Source organism: Hoplias malabaricus, chromosome 16 (assembly GCF_029633855.1).
Source record: "Hoplias malabaricus isolate fHopMal1 chromosome 16, fHopMal1.hap1, whole genome shotgun sequence".
In the NCBI taxonomy this organism is placed as follows: Eukaryota; Metazoa; Chordata; class Actinopteri; order Characiformes; family Erythrinidae; genus Hoplias; species Hoplias malabaricus.
The window spans coordinates 20,492,506-20,509,454 of NC_089815.1; the positions used below are offsets into that span (position 1 = coordinate 20,492,506).

General features: G+C 40.4%; 1 protein-coding gene and 1 pseudogene across 1 annotated transcript in view; both read right to left on the minus strand.

Moving 5' to 3' along the window:
- LOC136671371 (guanine nucleotide-binding protein G(q) subunit alpha-like) overlaps positions 1-2,437 on the minus strand; it is a 75,465-nt gene extending 73,028 nt beyond the window's left edge. Inside the window, exons 1-2 of the mRNA XM_066647044.1 lie at positions 2,295-2,437; positions 843-971 (exon numbers count right to left, since the gene is read on the minus strand). Of these exons, the coding sequence (XP_066503141.1) occupies positions 843-971; positions 2,295-2,437 (272 nt within the window). The remainder of the gene's footprint in view (positions 1-842; positions 972-2,294) is intronic.
- Positions 2,438-6,616: 4,179 nt separating this feature from the next.
- Positions 6,617-10,579, minus strand: LOC136671372 (duodenase-1-like; annotated as a pseudogene).
- Positions 10,580-16,949: the final 6,370 nt, after the last annotated feature.

A 16,949-nucleotide genomic window follows, 5' to 3' on the forward strand; every position in this document is an offset into this window, starting at 1 on the left:
CTGCATACTGTGGATATTGTATGCAATTAAAGAAAGCTGAATGTACTTCTAGTTGCAGTGCATTTAAGGATTGGTCATTCATTCATTCATTCATTATCTGTAACTCTTATTCAGTTCAGGGTCGCAGTGGGTCCAGAGCCTACCTGGAATCATTGGGAACAGGGCAGGAACACACCCTGGAGTGTGGAGCAGGACCTGAACCCACAACCTCTAGGTCCCTGGAGCTGTGTAACTGTGACACTACCTGCTACACCATCAGTTACTATTGACAGGCCATTAATAATGGCCTGGGGAATAACATTATAAAATTGGAAACAATATTTTTTTTTATAAACATATAACAATTCATAATGAGGCCATTTACTACCACTTTCAAATTTGGAGAGAATATTTACCAGTGTATATTCCTAGATTTACATATCAGATAAAGACACTCAAAGATTATTCATTCATTACCTGTAATCACTCATCCAATTCAGGGTCGCGGTGGGTCCAGAGCCTACCTGGAATCATTGGGCACAAGGCTGGAATACACCCTGGAGGGGGCACCAGTCCTTCACAGGGCAACACACACACTCACACATTCACTCAGACACTCACACCTACAGACACTTTGGAGTCGCCAATCCACCTACCAACGTGTGTTTTTGGACCGTGGGAGGAAACCGGAGCACCCGGGGAGAACACACCAACTCCTCACAGACAGTCACCCAGAGCAGGAACCGAACCCATAACCTCCAGGTCCCTGGAGCTGTGTGACTGCGACACTACCTCCTGCGCCCGTGCCGCCCCACTCAAAGATTAGTTTACTAAAAAGAAGTTAACTCATTTACTCTTATTACCTCAGAGTTATCTTCTCCACTACAAAGGAATAGTCGTTGATCCCAGTTGTTGGAAAGCGCACTCTCAGAACGTCCTGTGCTGTGGGGATGTAAGCTGGGGCAGCAATGCGGTCCAGGTTGTTCAAGAAGCTACAAAAGCACAGTTATATTAAGTTTAGTATCAAACAGCATAGAGGAAATAATATAAAACACGTTAATATCTGTGTGTTATACATGTTGTGCATCAGGGACATGCAAATATAAGAAATTGTTCATTAGAGAAAGAACACAAGGAAGTTGTTATCTTTGAAGATGTATATTCTGTGTTACGCTGGTAGTGCATGTGTAGCCTGAGCCTTAATTAAATGCTGTCCTGGGTTTTTTTTTTTTTTCCTTATCATGAAAATGTTCTGAGAATTGAGCGTGTAGTAAGAGAGGACCAAATAACAGAGAGAAAGAGAGACAGAGCGAGAGAGAGAAAGGGAGATGTCAGGAAGACAAGGAAGGGCATGATGATTAAAGGTAACAGGTAAAATGCCTCACTCCACCAGTTTTTACAGGAAATTAGACGATAATAAGCAGTTTAATGAACGGATGCTTCTTAGCTTGTTCATAAATTAAATACTACAAATAACTGGTGTAATTTGGAGACACTCTTTAAGCACAACATAAAAATACGCAGAATTTCCATAACATGAGTCTGACCATAAACATTAGAATAATTTATATAATAAATAAGTAATTTATTAGAATAAATTACTTAATTCTCCACATTTTTTCCAGGTTCTACTCATACTCCATTTCTTTTACAGCTATTGGGCGCCATCTCGTGGATATATACGGTCCTGCAAATCTTACATCAGAACTAAGACAATTTTATTTATTTATCCATTCAACAGATACATCACTGAGTGTTTCATCTTCTCAATTCAATATTAAGACACAATTGCACTGGCATGTTAACGTTTTTGTTATTTACTACATGACAATAAATATGTGTATTGCCGAGGGGTATATTCCTAATTGGTTTCTCAAAACTTCAGATAATCTGTAAGCAGTTATTAAATTTTGAAAATAATATATTGCTGCTCTCCAACCATGGAATAGGACAAATTTTATATTTTAATTTGATTAAAACTTATTTTCTGATGCTATTCTTCTTCCCTTGTCATTTTGAAAAGTATCTGCAGCTGTGTACATCACTGTGGACACAACACATTCCTTAACATTCCTTCACTTTTATTTACATCTTCATAATGCTCTAGTAATTATCTGAAACCTGAGAGATGGCACCACACTATTCATTCATTGATCATTGGTAACAGCCTCATTCTGATCAGAGTTGTGGTGGGTCCAGAGCATATCCAGAATCACTGGACACAAAGCAGAAACACACACAGGAAAAAAGGCAAGTCCACTGCAGTGTGATTGCACAGGTCTAACATTAAAATTATTTTATACACTTCAGCTTACTACTCTGTGGAGTCCAGTAGCTGGTACTCTCGCCGTCGACTGTAGCATATTTTAAGGCCAGAGTCTGCCCACAAGCGATGAATTGCATTCACATATGTCCGCTCCAACTGTGTCACCTGATGAATGTCTAAATCTTGAAACATCCGAGCATACACCTACATATATTGAGAAAAATGGAATCCAAATGAATAAAGTATAACTCCAAATCAAAGCATGTCAAGTATTTACTGAATATAGCATCATAGTCTAATTTAATGTGAAATACATTAAAAATAAATTAACAAAAACATATGACATTTGCCTGATTATGAGAAAAACAGTGGCCTCAAACAAGTGCCTACCATTTAATATTAATTTAACATTTTACACTTCACCCAGTAGTTTACACTCACAAATATACTTAGCAAAATTTCAGAATTTAACTTCAAGCCTGGGCGGCACGGTGGCACAGCAGGTAGTGTCACATTCACATAGGTCCAGGGACCTGGAGGGTGTGTGGGTTCAAATCTGTGAGGAGTTTGGTGTGTTCTCCCTGTGTCCGCATGGGTTTCCTCCAGGTGCTCCGGTTTCCCCCCACAGTCCAAAAACACACGTTGGTTGGTGGATTGCGTTGGTTTGGACTCAAAAGTGTCCAAAGGTATGTGTGTGTGTGTGTGGACCAAGCTCTTTGACCTGTAGTTTCTTTACAAATAATCCCAGGTGTCCTGAATTCACCTCTAACTGATCTGCTTAGGGCGATAGACAAATGCACCCCTGAGGTGTCCAATTCAAGGAACATGATTGGCTAAATATATGATGCTATTTTTTGGTTTTTGATGGCTGTGATTCTGCATTCACCCGGGCGTCTGAAATATTGCCCAATGAAGGCAATGGAAACATTACCAGTAGCAGCTCAATGATAATGAAACTCCCTTTTTTTTTGAAACTCCTCAGTTTTTCTCATATTACATGTTGTTCTACATTTGTAGCATACACAGTTCTGAAATAAGAAGTTAATTATTATAGAATCTTTTTTTATAAAGTAAAAAAACTTATATCTCCATCATGGAGGGTACTGCCTTAGTGCCAATAACTGTGGAGTGGTCTCCATAAATGGTTGTAGGAAATAGAATCTTTCCATTAAATGGAGATAGAACAGGTTTTCTAGGATCCTACCCATGCCTTGACCCCTTCATTTCTGCACAGGAAATTAGGTATTCTGTTCTGAAACTGTGAAGCTGCTTTGTGACAACATCAGTTATAAAAGGCGCTATACAAATAAATTTGATTTGATTTGATTAGGTAGACAGCTATATGTGTGTTTTTGATTTTGTTTTTTTGATGTGATTGAATGTTTTTGATGTGAACAGTTGATTAATAAAAGTAGCATATCTGGATTGTGACCAAAGGGGCTTGTTGTAAAGTTATCAATATAGTATTATTAACTTGCTGTGTTTCTGTAGCATTCTTCACCCAGTGATTCCTGGTAGGCTCTGGATCCACTATAACCTTGATGAACGAATGAATGAATGAATGAATGAATGAACAAATGAAAGAAGGTTCTAATGACAGTGTTTCATCCATATTCAGTCAACTTTTAAACTTACATTCTTTTACAATGGTATAGGTTTAATACCTTAAACCCTAAGGCCTTGATACTTCACCTCCCCACACTCTTCACAACATACCTTTCATACACAAAGAAGTTACTAATAATTTTTAGAATACACTGAATGACAAGTCTTAATATAAATTCCTGTACAATAAACCTAAGGTTAAAGTAAATAGCAACCCAGATAACAGACATTTGTTTTGTTGTGTGGGCTAGACATCCAGCTCAAATACAATGAAGCTGCGGCTGAGTTCAGGTAGCCAGACTAACCCTGAGTCACTGCTGTCATTCCAAGCCAAAAGTGGGCCATAAGAAAACAGCAGACGTGCCAGATTGGGACAAAATATTTTTTGCTATCTGGGAATAAGTTTACCTTCAAAACCATGCTGAAAAACTGTGAAGACTAGCACATGCTTCTTTTGATGTTTGAAGCCAGCCACCAACAAACTGCCAGTGACCTAACATCATGTCAAATCAAACAAGATTTCTTTCCCATGTAAAGTTTCTATGTTGGAGGTAAAAGGATTATTTACATCTGTGATGAGTGTAGTTTGTCAGCTCAACACCAGCATCCAAAATAGGTTAAAAAAAAATAGGAGTCCAAACTAAAACTCAAGTTCAGACGCTTGTCAGAATGAAGGCCAGTGCAAACAAAACGTAATAAGTGCAATATACTATACAATCTAGTCAGTGCTCAAACCTAGAAGGAAAAGCTAGTCAGTGCTAGTCACTTCTGTCCATACTAATTCTACGCCCTTGGTTTTGTGAGCCAAGTGCAGCAAGTTTGTCTGACATGGACATGACCCGAGTTCGCAGGATATATATACGGCTGAGGGGAGGAGTTGAGCATAGTCCTACTGCCAAAATTGTTATTACATAACTTCAGGTATCACTACAGCTTGCCCATCATTGAGGGAACGTTGAATCCTGAAGTATCCCAAATTGTTAAGGGAAATTCCAGGATATCCGTTTATTAACTTAATCTCAAGAGATCCTGGACCATGTAGTAAGACAAAGGCCTTAAGCACAGATATCATTCTACCAAAGAACATTTAAAAAGTATAAAGTTAATGTTTTGGAAAGGTCAAGTCAATGTCCTGATCTTAATTCAATGGAAGAACCTGGAGCAAGAAGTTCATATAAGGAGCTTCTTTAGTTGAAGCTGTTCTGTTTGAAGGAGCGAGATTCAAATCCTTTAAGTCATGTGCAGGACTGATCAGCAGTTATGGGAATGTTTACAAGGGAGTCACAACACGCACTGAAAGCAAAAATTCATACAATTTTGTCACTCACAGATAATATTGCCTTATCTTCCTCAACATAAATGTTTTTTCAGAAATGTAGAGAAATTCATGTAGAATTACAGAAATGTAGAGGGTTCACAAACTCTCCAAAAAAAAAAAGGTACCGCAGCACAAAACTCTGAAGTCCATCACAGTTTCATTTACTTGTGAAGTCCAAATATTATGAATTTAATTTGTGAGGTTTTGTGAGGCTCCTCTGTAGCCTTCACCATCTTCCGGAAGTTGGAAACCACCACAAAAAACAAAGATAAGAATAAACATTTCATCAGATGTTTTTATCTGGGTTCTAGTGGAGCTAGTGGTAAAGTTATCAGCATAGTGTTTTACACAACATGCTGTGTTTCTGTAGAATATTGACATTTATATGTTCTGATGTTTGAATCCCTCGCAATTATATAATAATAATTATTAATATGATACTACTATATTTCTGTGCATAGTCAAGGACTAAAGAGTTTTAAAGGCTCTTTAGTAAAGAAAATGGTTCTATATAGAACCAAGAACACTTGAGGAAAATTTTGCATGATTAAAAGATTCTTTGCGATTCTTTGCAGATTCTTTGGAGAGATTCTTCAGGTTGATGGAGAATGTGCTATAGATTGTTCTATATAGCACCTTTAAGTTCCTTTATTGTTACGATGTCAAGCTTGTAACAATAGAGGAAGCGTTTTTGGTGCCATATAGAACCCTTCTCTAAATGGTGCTATATAGAACCATCTATAACCCATTCTCTAGCCATATGAAGAACCCTTTCATGATGCAAAGAACCATTTCCTTTAATAAAGAACCCTTGTAGAACCATCATTTTTAAGAGTGTAGGAAGAATACATTAATTACACAAGCATTTATTAATATAAACGTACTCCTGATGGGGTGGCTCCATTCATGAGTTCCATCTTTGATTTCATTATGAACAAAAATTCTTTTGTGGGGATTTTTTTTACATCCTTTTACATTCTGTTTAATTCATAAACCTATCATTACAATATTCAGCATGAGAGGACAGATGGTTTTAATGCAAAACAAGTGGTTTATTTATAATGAAATATCAAGTTCTAGATGATGGTCTAATGACAGTACTTCATCCATACTCAGTCAACTCTTAACCTTACACTTTTAATACAACAGGTTTCAGCATATGGCCATTAAAGAACAACTCCACCAAAATCAAGAGTTAAATTGCAGGTTTTTATTCACTTAGAGTATAGTCAGATATCATTCACAAAAACAAGGCAATTATATCTTTCACTGCTAGAAGGGCTATACACTCCACACTAAGTGTTTCTAATAATTAATATGTGAATAAAATATACATCCATAAAATTTAAGTGACTACTTTAAAACACTTGCAAACCACATTTATATTAATATTAAGCTCAGTTCCACCATCGAATCAATCAATAAATCCAAAGGAACAAAAATGTGACTCAGCCCTCTGCACAAAGAAAGAAACAGAAAACATTTAACGTCATCATATAAAATCTTAACATAAATATAATAATAAAAAAACAAATATTAATTTTAACACAATCATAAAAATAGAAAGGCTTTTATTGACAAAAAATAATGTATTAAACAATTATATTCAACATTACCATTTTAAACTTACCACACTGCTCTGATTCTCCCGACCCTTATCAATCACATTTCTGTTTGAATCCTTGTCTATATCATCTAAAGACAAGCCCAATAACATATACATCAATAAAACATTTATACATTACACCATAACAGTAATGTGCGTCAAACATAAAATCCAACTAATCATAGTTCCAACCTCTTAAAAACTATGCTTCGAAGGCAATACAATCTAGTTTTAAGCAGAGCATTGCACATTAAATGCCATTCATTGTTTCCAAGTGGTTCACCAGAGGAGTCACACCCATGCACATAACACTCCTCCCTACATTCCTTGTTTTTGAATGTGGGACAACCTTACATTAGAGGTTCCTCCCTAATGTACTCAGGCCTTGCACAAGCGCATTACTACTCACTTTGGTGTTTACTGATTATGGCCTTGATCCAGGGCATGAATGCAGAAATATCTGTGTAGACATTTAGTTTTGTGGGTTTGTCACAGTTGTCCTTCTCGGTGAAGAAAGCAATGCCGACTGCAGTGTTATTACACACCAGAGGACCACCAGCGTCCCCCTGCAACAAAACATAAGCAACGTTAACACACTGCTGAACTAAACCTTTATAAAACTTCTGCTGAAATTCTAACAACTGATGTTTTGTCCTGACCTGGGATTGGGCTTAGATCTGGACTAAATCGTACTTTCTGTAGTTAATCTCCAATCAGAATGCTGGGTAGTTCAGGACTAGGCTTAATCCTGGTCCATGAAACTGAAATCTGCTTGGGTTTAATGGGTTTAATCTTAAGGATAATTTAGCTGACAAAATCCACCTTTATCACCACCTGCACACAGTAAGTTGGTGTAGTTCCAGTATCTTTCACAATGTTTATAGACGGCGATGTTCGTCTCCAGAAGTACGCTACTTGCAGTTCCCTTGGTTTTAATTCTTCCCCAACCAGCTACGCTGCAAGACCCATTAATTGTCATGTTTTCGTTTAGTTTAGAGATGGAAATTGGGGCAGTATTCTTGCTGTTTTCAGGTGAGTTTTCTAGCTGTAACAAAGCCAAGAAAATTAGTTACAAATGTAGTAAACTGAACTTAAATAATAAGAAAGAATCTGGATGGAGGAGCATGGTGGGAGATACTGCTGTCTCTGTGCAGCAGACAAAGGTTTGATTTTCCCACTCGGGCAATAAGGTCTCCTTACTGTAGAATAAAAATCCTTTGGTAACATTACATTTGCTGAATGATGTTCTGGGGTCGTATTCTTTAAGCATCAGTAAGGTTACTAACAGCACTGGGTGTAACAGCCTCATGACTCTTAATTTAAACCTGCTCTGAGTCCCTGTCACTTTGAGGTGTACACATTACACATGCCCAAATCTGGATCAGGTACAGTGAAGTTGGGACTGAGATCAGGTAGCCAGACTCTCCCTGAGTCACTGCTGTCATCCCAGGCCAAATGTGTGCCATAAGAGGACTGCGGATGGGCCACATTTGGGCCCAATATTTTTTGCTCTCTGGGAATGTGTTTACCTTCAAAATCATGATGTCATTGCTGGGGGAGGGGTAAAGGAACTCTGGATGTATGTGGTGCTCTGTTACTGCTATACGCTCAAAGTTGTTGGACTTCAGATCATGAGCTCCGCTGACTGCTGTCACGTTGGCCTCATCCAGTCCAGTCCTAGAGGAACCAGGAGACAGCAATTTTAGTCAGTTTACTCCCCAGTTTAGTAATTGTCCACTTCTGTCTTTACTACTAGGTTTCCCAAAATCACACTATGCTGACAACCTGTGAAGACTAGCACATGCTTCTTCTGATACACGTGTTAGCGTAATTTGTAAGAAAACACAGAAGAGCAACTATGATTTTTTAATGCAGGATGTGCCCTGTAAAGGACTAGCACCCCCTTTAGGGTGTGATCCCGCCTTATGCTCAGTTATTCCGGGTAGGCTCTAGACCCACCACAACCCTGAATTGACTAAACAGTTACAGACAATGAATGAATGAATGAATAATGCAGTATGTAATAAGACTTCAAAATATGCTAAAAAATTAAATATGCAGTATGAATAAACACCATATATTTTTACATATATATGTACTAAATCTGCCATAAACTTAACATTTTATTGCCACATTTTATTTTCATGCATTTTCAATTTAGCAAATAAACAGAAACTAGGCAGAAGTGTCAGTCAGATAAAAAGGTCAGTTTGCCCAAAAGTATTCAGTACAAAAAGAGCATACCATGTCCAGCAGTGTGCAGCCGTCATGACAAGGAAACAAGGAAACCCCCACAGACGTGCTCCCTGTCTCTTTGAACAGAAACCATGTAGGGTCTGGAGTGGGGATTTGCATATGTGCCGTTCATGATACGAACATTCACAATGACTGCGAGAGAGAGGGAGGGAGAGAGCAAGAGAGGGAAAGATGCAGGATTTCAGTACAGAGACATGCTGGTCATAAGTACTTACCGGTATGAATATTTTTCACTCTTCTCAGAAACAACACTGAATCAAAGCTCTAATATCACCAGCCACTGCCATTAAACAATGTATGTTTTACACTGCAGCAAACTTGGTCAATGAAATCAATGGAAATTAGTCAAGGTTCAGTCGACCGCTATGATCAGGTAATAATAAGCTCTTAAGATTAATTACTTTTCTTCTAGACATATACTTGTAAGTTAATCTATCAAAATATTGGCCAATACCCAATCTTTTACCCTCAACATATATAATATATACCCTGTCTCCACCAGGTCTCTGTCCCTTGTTTTTGTATTAATCTATCCAAGTCACTCTGAACTCCTGTCCATTTCAGCCTTTACGGGTGTCTTATGTACTAGCAAATTTGGCTCATTTTGCTTGAAATAATCAATATTGTGTACCCTTTGCAAATCAAAGTGTTGACAGTTTTCATTAAAGGACCATTTCAAAATGAAAATGTAAAACATGTTTTATTGCTATTGTAGAGTACTGCAAAATTATTTGACCTATCCATGTCAATGATCACACACACACACACACACACACACACACACACACACACACACACACACACACATAGAGGCAGCCACATTGGTCCCCAGGGAGCAGTTGAGGTTAGGTGCCTTGTGCAAGGGCACTTCAGCCATGAATGTTGTGGGAGGAGAAATTGCTGTTCCTTAATTCCACGTCTTTAACATTTAAGTCATTGCTGTACATAATTTGACATATTTGTGAGTTTTTGAAATGTCCAAAAAAACATTTATAGAACTGACTGTTCAATTTTACTAATCAGTTTTAGGTGATATTCAGAATTAAGAGCTATATATGTTGATATTACCTAAACAAAATATAACTTTTAAAAATATTTTGATAAACTGCAATCTGCTAACATTGATTTTGTATCCTGTTCTATCCTGTCCACATTGTCCCAGTCTTCACAAATACTGGAGCTGTTCACATTTACATTGATTGCATTTGGCAGATTCTCTTATCCAGAGCAAGTTACAGTTTAATCCTGTTGCAGATGTGAGCCAATGTAGTTTTGGCAAAGGACCATTATTGGTGTAGCATTGGGGGGTTCCCCAGCCACACAATTAACCTACCAGAGCACTATAAATAGTATAGGGTTCAATGCTGTTTTAGAGAAGACAGCCGTCACAACCAAAGATAGACCCTCAACCCTTGGAACTGAAAGCTGACAATCCACTGAGCTACTGGACAACACAGGCTGTGTGTGTGATTATGTGTGTGTGACACTTACCTGAGTGACCGAGGGGCAGCAGTACAGTCGGCAGTAAGAGCAGATGAACCAGAGCCATGACTCTATGCTTTATGTTCTCCACAGCAAGGGAGACAATGTTTAATACAAACTGCTCCTTCTTAAAAAAACACCAAATATATTGTGAGGAAAACAGTCCCTTATTAAGAACTAATTATGTTTAAGAAAACCACAGTGTATCATGCTGCCATTCACCAGTGGTGGCTGGTGAAAATATTGTAGGTAGGGCTGTTTGTGAATATTTGTCATTTTAATAGACATTCATCAGCAGATGAATACGTGTCAAATTGAAATAAATTGCAGCTCTAATGTGCTTAAGGTAAATTACATTATATGGATCTTTACATTACAGACTAAATGCAGATGTATTACCAAAAACACTAATAATGCAACATTAGACATTTCTATATTGCTGGAGCATATTGTATCTATATGCAACGGAATGTGCTCTCTCTTTCTCTCTGTCACTCTCCCTTTGTGTGTGTCTGCATTGAACTCTTTGACCTGTGGATTCTTTACAAATCATCAACAGAATTCACTATTATCTGACACTGCTTAGGGCGATAGATGAAGCAAGCCTGTGGGGTTTTTTTTTAAAGTTCCAGGGTGCCCTCTATTGACCAGACGGCTGTTACAATAACTGTGGAATGGACTCCATAGATTCCTAAATGTTTGTTAGAAATAGAATCTTTCCAATAATCGGGGATAGGCCAGGTTTTCTGGGATTATAAGCATACCTTGCCCTTTTAATTTCTGTCAACTATATAGTTGACAGCTCTATATGTGGTTTCGTAACCAACCAACAGCTAGTTGAGAAAAATAACACAGGAAGTTCGTTAGAGCCACAAATGTCTGAGAGCTTGAAATGTCTGTAAGAAACAACATCATTCCTGCTGATCCCCGTATTCGGAGCCGCATTCGGCCTTTATCAAGAAAGGCTTCGAGCCTCCCCTTATCTTCATCTTCGGCTACGCTGCTACGGGACTGCCTCGTGTTTTGGGGAACGCGAATCTACCGTCGTCACGGCTGCGGCTCCACATCTATGAGCTCTACAGTGCCTTGAGACTCCCATTTCCTCCTCTCCGGCAGAACAGCCTCGGCGTTCCAGCAACGTGCTCCAAAACAATTGCGTCGCTCACTCAGCTAAAGAGAGAGAACCGTGTAAAGATCCCCTGCGCAGCAATGCGATGACATCACAACCGTCTATCTCCGACGCCCCCTGCTGGAGTATCCTTCGTCTTTTCGTTAACCTTTCTGGTCGTATCTAAGCTGGAGACATTAGCCTCAATGTCTTATAGTCTTTGCTGTCTCACAGGTCGGTGCCTTAGAGGGCTGTTTTGATAATAATATAATTATCTGAGCTGAATTGGATAATGGCTTAGAATCTGCATTATTTATGCACATCTCCCATGCAGTAGTTTACCTACACTGCTTGCCAAACTGGTCCTATCTGAAATGTTGAAAAAAAAAAAAAAAGCAAAGCAGGCAGCATGTTTAAGCCTCCATTCCAAACCAGCTCCTCTTTCCATCTGAACACTACCTTGATTGACAGCATCGCACCCATTTAGACATAGCCCTCCGAGTTCGTTTTGTTCTCTCTTATCCTCTCTACGCATCATCCCACCCCTCCCTTTATCATCCCACCCCTCCCCCCTTTTTCTTCCTCTACATCTGTCTCTACGCATCATCCCACCCCTCCCTTTATCATCCCACCCCTCCCCCCTTTTTCTTTCTCTACATCTGTCTCTATGCATCATCCCACCCCTCCCCTTTTTCTTTCTCTACATCTGTCTCTACGCATCATACCACCACTCCCTTTATCATCCCCCCCTCCCCTTTTTCTTTCTCTACATCTGTCTCTATGCATCATCCCACCCCTCCCCTTTTTCTTTCTCTACATCTGTCTCTACGCATCATCCCACCTCTTCCCCTGTTGCATGCCTCAGACCTTCTAGCTCGCACCCCTCTATAGGTGCTGCGGTGGGCCTGTCTCCTGTCCAGCGCTCTGACCACTCGACGCGATCTACTCTTTGTAGGTCTACTCTACGCATCATCCCACCCCTCCCTTCATCTTCCCACTTTTTCCCCATTGCAGCCGCAGCTGTATGCCTCAGACCTTCTAGCCCACACCCCTCTATAGGTGCTGCGGCGGGCCTGTCTCCTGTCCAGCGCTCTGGGCACTCGATGCGTTCTTCTCACTGCATGGCTTCCTCATTGCTGATTCATTTTCTTTCCACCCTCTTCCCCTGCTGCTGCTCTATGCCTCATACTTTCCAGCTTGCACCCCCTCTATAGGTTGCTGTTGCGGGCGTGCCTCCTGCCTGGCGTTCTGGGCATTCTATGCAGTTTCCTTGTTGCACAGCTTCCTCACCCTAGATTCGCTCCCATCCGATCGTCTCATTCTCCCAGCCTCTACATCAGCAGCTTGCATACTTCATGGACACTCATCCCAACCTCTTTAATTTGTGGCCATGCCATACCCCGCCTCTAACATTACAATTCTCATTTTTCTATTTACGTGCTGCTGCAGACCCTCATCCTGACTCCTCTGCTGATGTGCTTCTCCCAACCTCTGGCTTCCAGTTTATACTGTCTTTTCAGATGCTGCTGTGGACTATCGTACCAGACCCTCCTCTGTGCTGCCTTGCTGCTCACACTCTACAGCTTCTAGCTCCTGCTCTGTTTTCAGGTGCTTCGGTGGACCTTCATCCCCCACTTCTTACTGCTGCACTACTCAGAGTCTCTGACTTTCCAGCTCATCGTCTTCCCGGGTGCCGTTACAGGCCATGTCCTAATCCTCGGCTTTGCATCTGTCCCGCACCCCGCCTTTTCCTTTACAGCACACCCTCTCTCCTGATGTGGACCTTCATCCTAATCCCCTTCCCCTCGTGGTTTCGCTGCATCCTGCTTCTTCCTTTACAGCCCTCCTCTCTCATGCCACAGACCTTCGTCCCAACCCCATAGCTTTGTGGCCGCACCACCCACCTTCAACTTCTCAGCTTGCACTCTCTCCTCAGAAACTGCTGTGGACGCTCATCCCTATGCCTTCCCCTCACAAACAAATGGCGCCCTGCATCCACTGTACGGCTTGCGCTCTCTCCTGCTGGATCTTACCTTCGCACTGCCTCTTATGGTACTGTTTGTACTAATTCTTCCAGCAGCTGCGGGCTTTCAACCTGACCTCTCCTCTTTGCGATCATGACGCTCCGAGCCCCTAAGTTCCAGCTTATGCTCTCTTCTCAGGCGTGGCCTTGGACCAGCCCCCCTACGCAGCACTCAGGCCCTTGATGCCACCTCAAATTCTATTCACCCTCTCACATACAGCCTTGTTGCTCTCAGCTTCTAACTTTCCAGCTGGTGCCAGTGAGGACCTTACTCTTCTAATCATCTCTCGCTAGCAACAGCACTTCACCCTGCCTCCTATGGTAAGGTTCGCACTGATTCCTCCAGGCACTGTGGACCTTCAACCTGTCCTCCTGTCTTCACAACCACGCTGCTATATAGCCCCTAAGTTCCAGCTTATGCTCTCTCCCTAGGTTACCTTGGACCGACACTTGATGCCACCTAGGGCACCTGTTATTTCAACACCCTCTAGGCATCTTCATTATCTTGTAGTCAACTTTCTACATTGCCACCTTGCTTGAGCTCCTTGGCAATTTTTGGATTTTCCTCTTTCAGAGTTTTCTCCCGTGTGACAAAATGCCTTTTCTATCTCGCCCTTCCTGCGGTGCTGACCTTTTAGGGCTTCTTAACTGGCCTCATCTGTCATCCCTCTAGATCACCATTCCGGTCTCGATTCTCTCTATGCCATTGGAAAAGCACCACCAGGGCACACCTGCCAACGAAGAGTATCTCGCTTTATTAACACTGCCCCTCTGTAGTACTTGACTTCAAGGCTGCTACTAATCCACTTTCCACCCATTATTGCCAGCCTCAGACCCCTCACTATTACCCAATCACCATCAATTACACTGAAGTAGATATTGGACTTAGCAACACTCTGTCCAGTGCATGGTGGCCTAGATAAATGTCACTATTATTGTTACACCGTAGCAAAATGACATTTAGCTGGTGATATGTTAAAATTCTATTATTAGTTGATAAATTTGATTTCTGCCAATGCGATGATCTTGTCCATCTTAAGACCAACTCTGACTCTATATCACTTTTCACAATCATCACCCCTTTACCACTGCGGCATCTGAATACTCGAATTACCAGTCACACTAGAATTTCCGTTATCATAATCAATAAAGGACATTCAACTTACTCATGCTGTTTCTCTACTGTCTCAAATGACACTCAGTCATACACCAGTGTATTAAAGGTAGTTCATTTAAAGACTCACTAACCCCTTCATTTCACCTAAACACAATCAGGACACCAATCAAACCCTTGACCCGAGTACCTGAACCTATCCATTCTGTAGCACTTAATGACCAGCATTCCTGTAAATTTTTGGGGGTCCAGCTTCATACGCATTCATAAGCCGCCCTGAACTCTTCCCCAAAAGACTTCTGAGTTTGCCTCCCCGTTTTGGCCTCTGCGGGCGTGGTCCGTACTAGCAAAGTGAAGTTATGCTAATAACATAATTTTGGGCGTAGGACCACGCCCGAACTCCTCCTCTCAGCCCTATATATACCCTGCAAATTCACGTCATTTCTGCGTCAGACAAACTCGCCTCATTTAGTTCAGGAGACGGATCTTGACTCGACTGCTTCATGACGTCAGCTTGCTCCTCCGCACAGAGTCATTCCTGCTGATCCCCATATTCGGAGCCCTTTATCAAGCCCACTGAGCCTCCTGTTTTAAACTCGCTCCCGCCTCCACCCCGTCTCCACCCTTTTCTCATATTACTTTATCCAACAGGGGGTCCGGCTTCATACGCATTCATAAGCTGCCCTGAACTCTTCCCCAAAAGACTTCTGAGTTCGCCTACCCGTTTCGGCCTCTGCGGGCGTGGTCCGTACTAGCAAAATTTTATTTGAATAATAAATTGTCATTTTGTACTTGAGAAAAGGTTGTTAATCACATGGTGTGAGTCACATTTATTAATTCACAGTAGAGTGTAGAGATCATACTCTGCAACACACAAGGTAAAACACAAGGAGTAAATTTCCCAAAAAAACAAAAAAAAAACTAATAAAAAAACTGCTAGTATTCTCAGAACAATAGACTGATGGCACCAGAGCAAAGATTTTAACATCACCGAATATGTTTTGAATTTATAGCTTGATGCTTTCTGATTTAGTGCTGTCTGAGGGCTCAAAGGTCTTGCTCATTTCAGAGTGTTTTACGCGCCACACACTGATATTTCTCCAGATTTCCTGAATTTATTTATGAAATTATTGCACTGAGAAATATTATTTTTGAACTGACAATTTTCTCTTGAAATTTAGTTGTAACTTTAGTTGTAATTTCAATTCATTTTCAATTTTCACTCTTAATTTGCCCACAACTCTCCCAACTGTTTGAGTGAAAATATATTTATATTTACAAAATAAAAAATTGGGTCAGTAAAAAACAATTCAAGTAAATCAATAAATAAATATTTAAGAGAATGAACAATCACTCATTTTTTTTTTTGCTTTAACACAATTTGTGAAGTTTTCCGAACATGGGATTGTTTATGTTTAATACTCAGTTCAATATTTAGTAAAGGCTTCAAATGTTGTTTTTGTTTTCCTTGGATAACTTGTATGTAATGACTGTAGTGACTAGAAAAAGAATAAAAGATGTGTGGTCTTTCACTCACCAACTAGCCAAAGCTTAGTTACCTTAGGCTCATGGGCAGCTAAGCACCTGATTTCATTAATACTTTCCTATGGATGTTATACTAAATGAGCATCTCTGTCAAGAATGGGTGCTCCTTGAAGTAGCTGTTTTCAATCATTATAATTACAGTATTTTGGACACAGGTTTTCTATTTTCAAATGCCTAGAGATGAAAATGACTCCACTGGTATCTTCATATGCATTTAAAAGCCTGGCAATATAAATCAGAAATGGTATATGGAATCAGATAATAAACTGATGAAATACTTCAGAATTAAACTAATAACCACATATATTAGATTGTGGCTGATACCCGTCTAGACTTTCACATCTCTAGCAAAAACTGAAAAGGAGAAAAACTATATGTCACGCCTTCGTCCTGTCATGTCTGTTGTCCCCGGCCATGTGCTTTTAGCACATGGCTATGTTTTGTTTATGTCCTTGTCTCCGCCCTCGTCCCGCCTCCTCGTCCGTGTCATGTGTTAACCTGTCCTCGTTATCTGTCCAGGTGTATCTCGTTTGTGTCTGTATTTAAGCCCTCTTGTCTCTCATCCGTTTGTCGTACATTTCCCCTTTATCCTTTGTTTAGTAGGTCACGTTATTTAGTCTGTCCGTCTGTCTCTAGAGTTTCCCCGT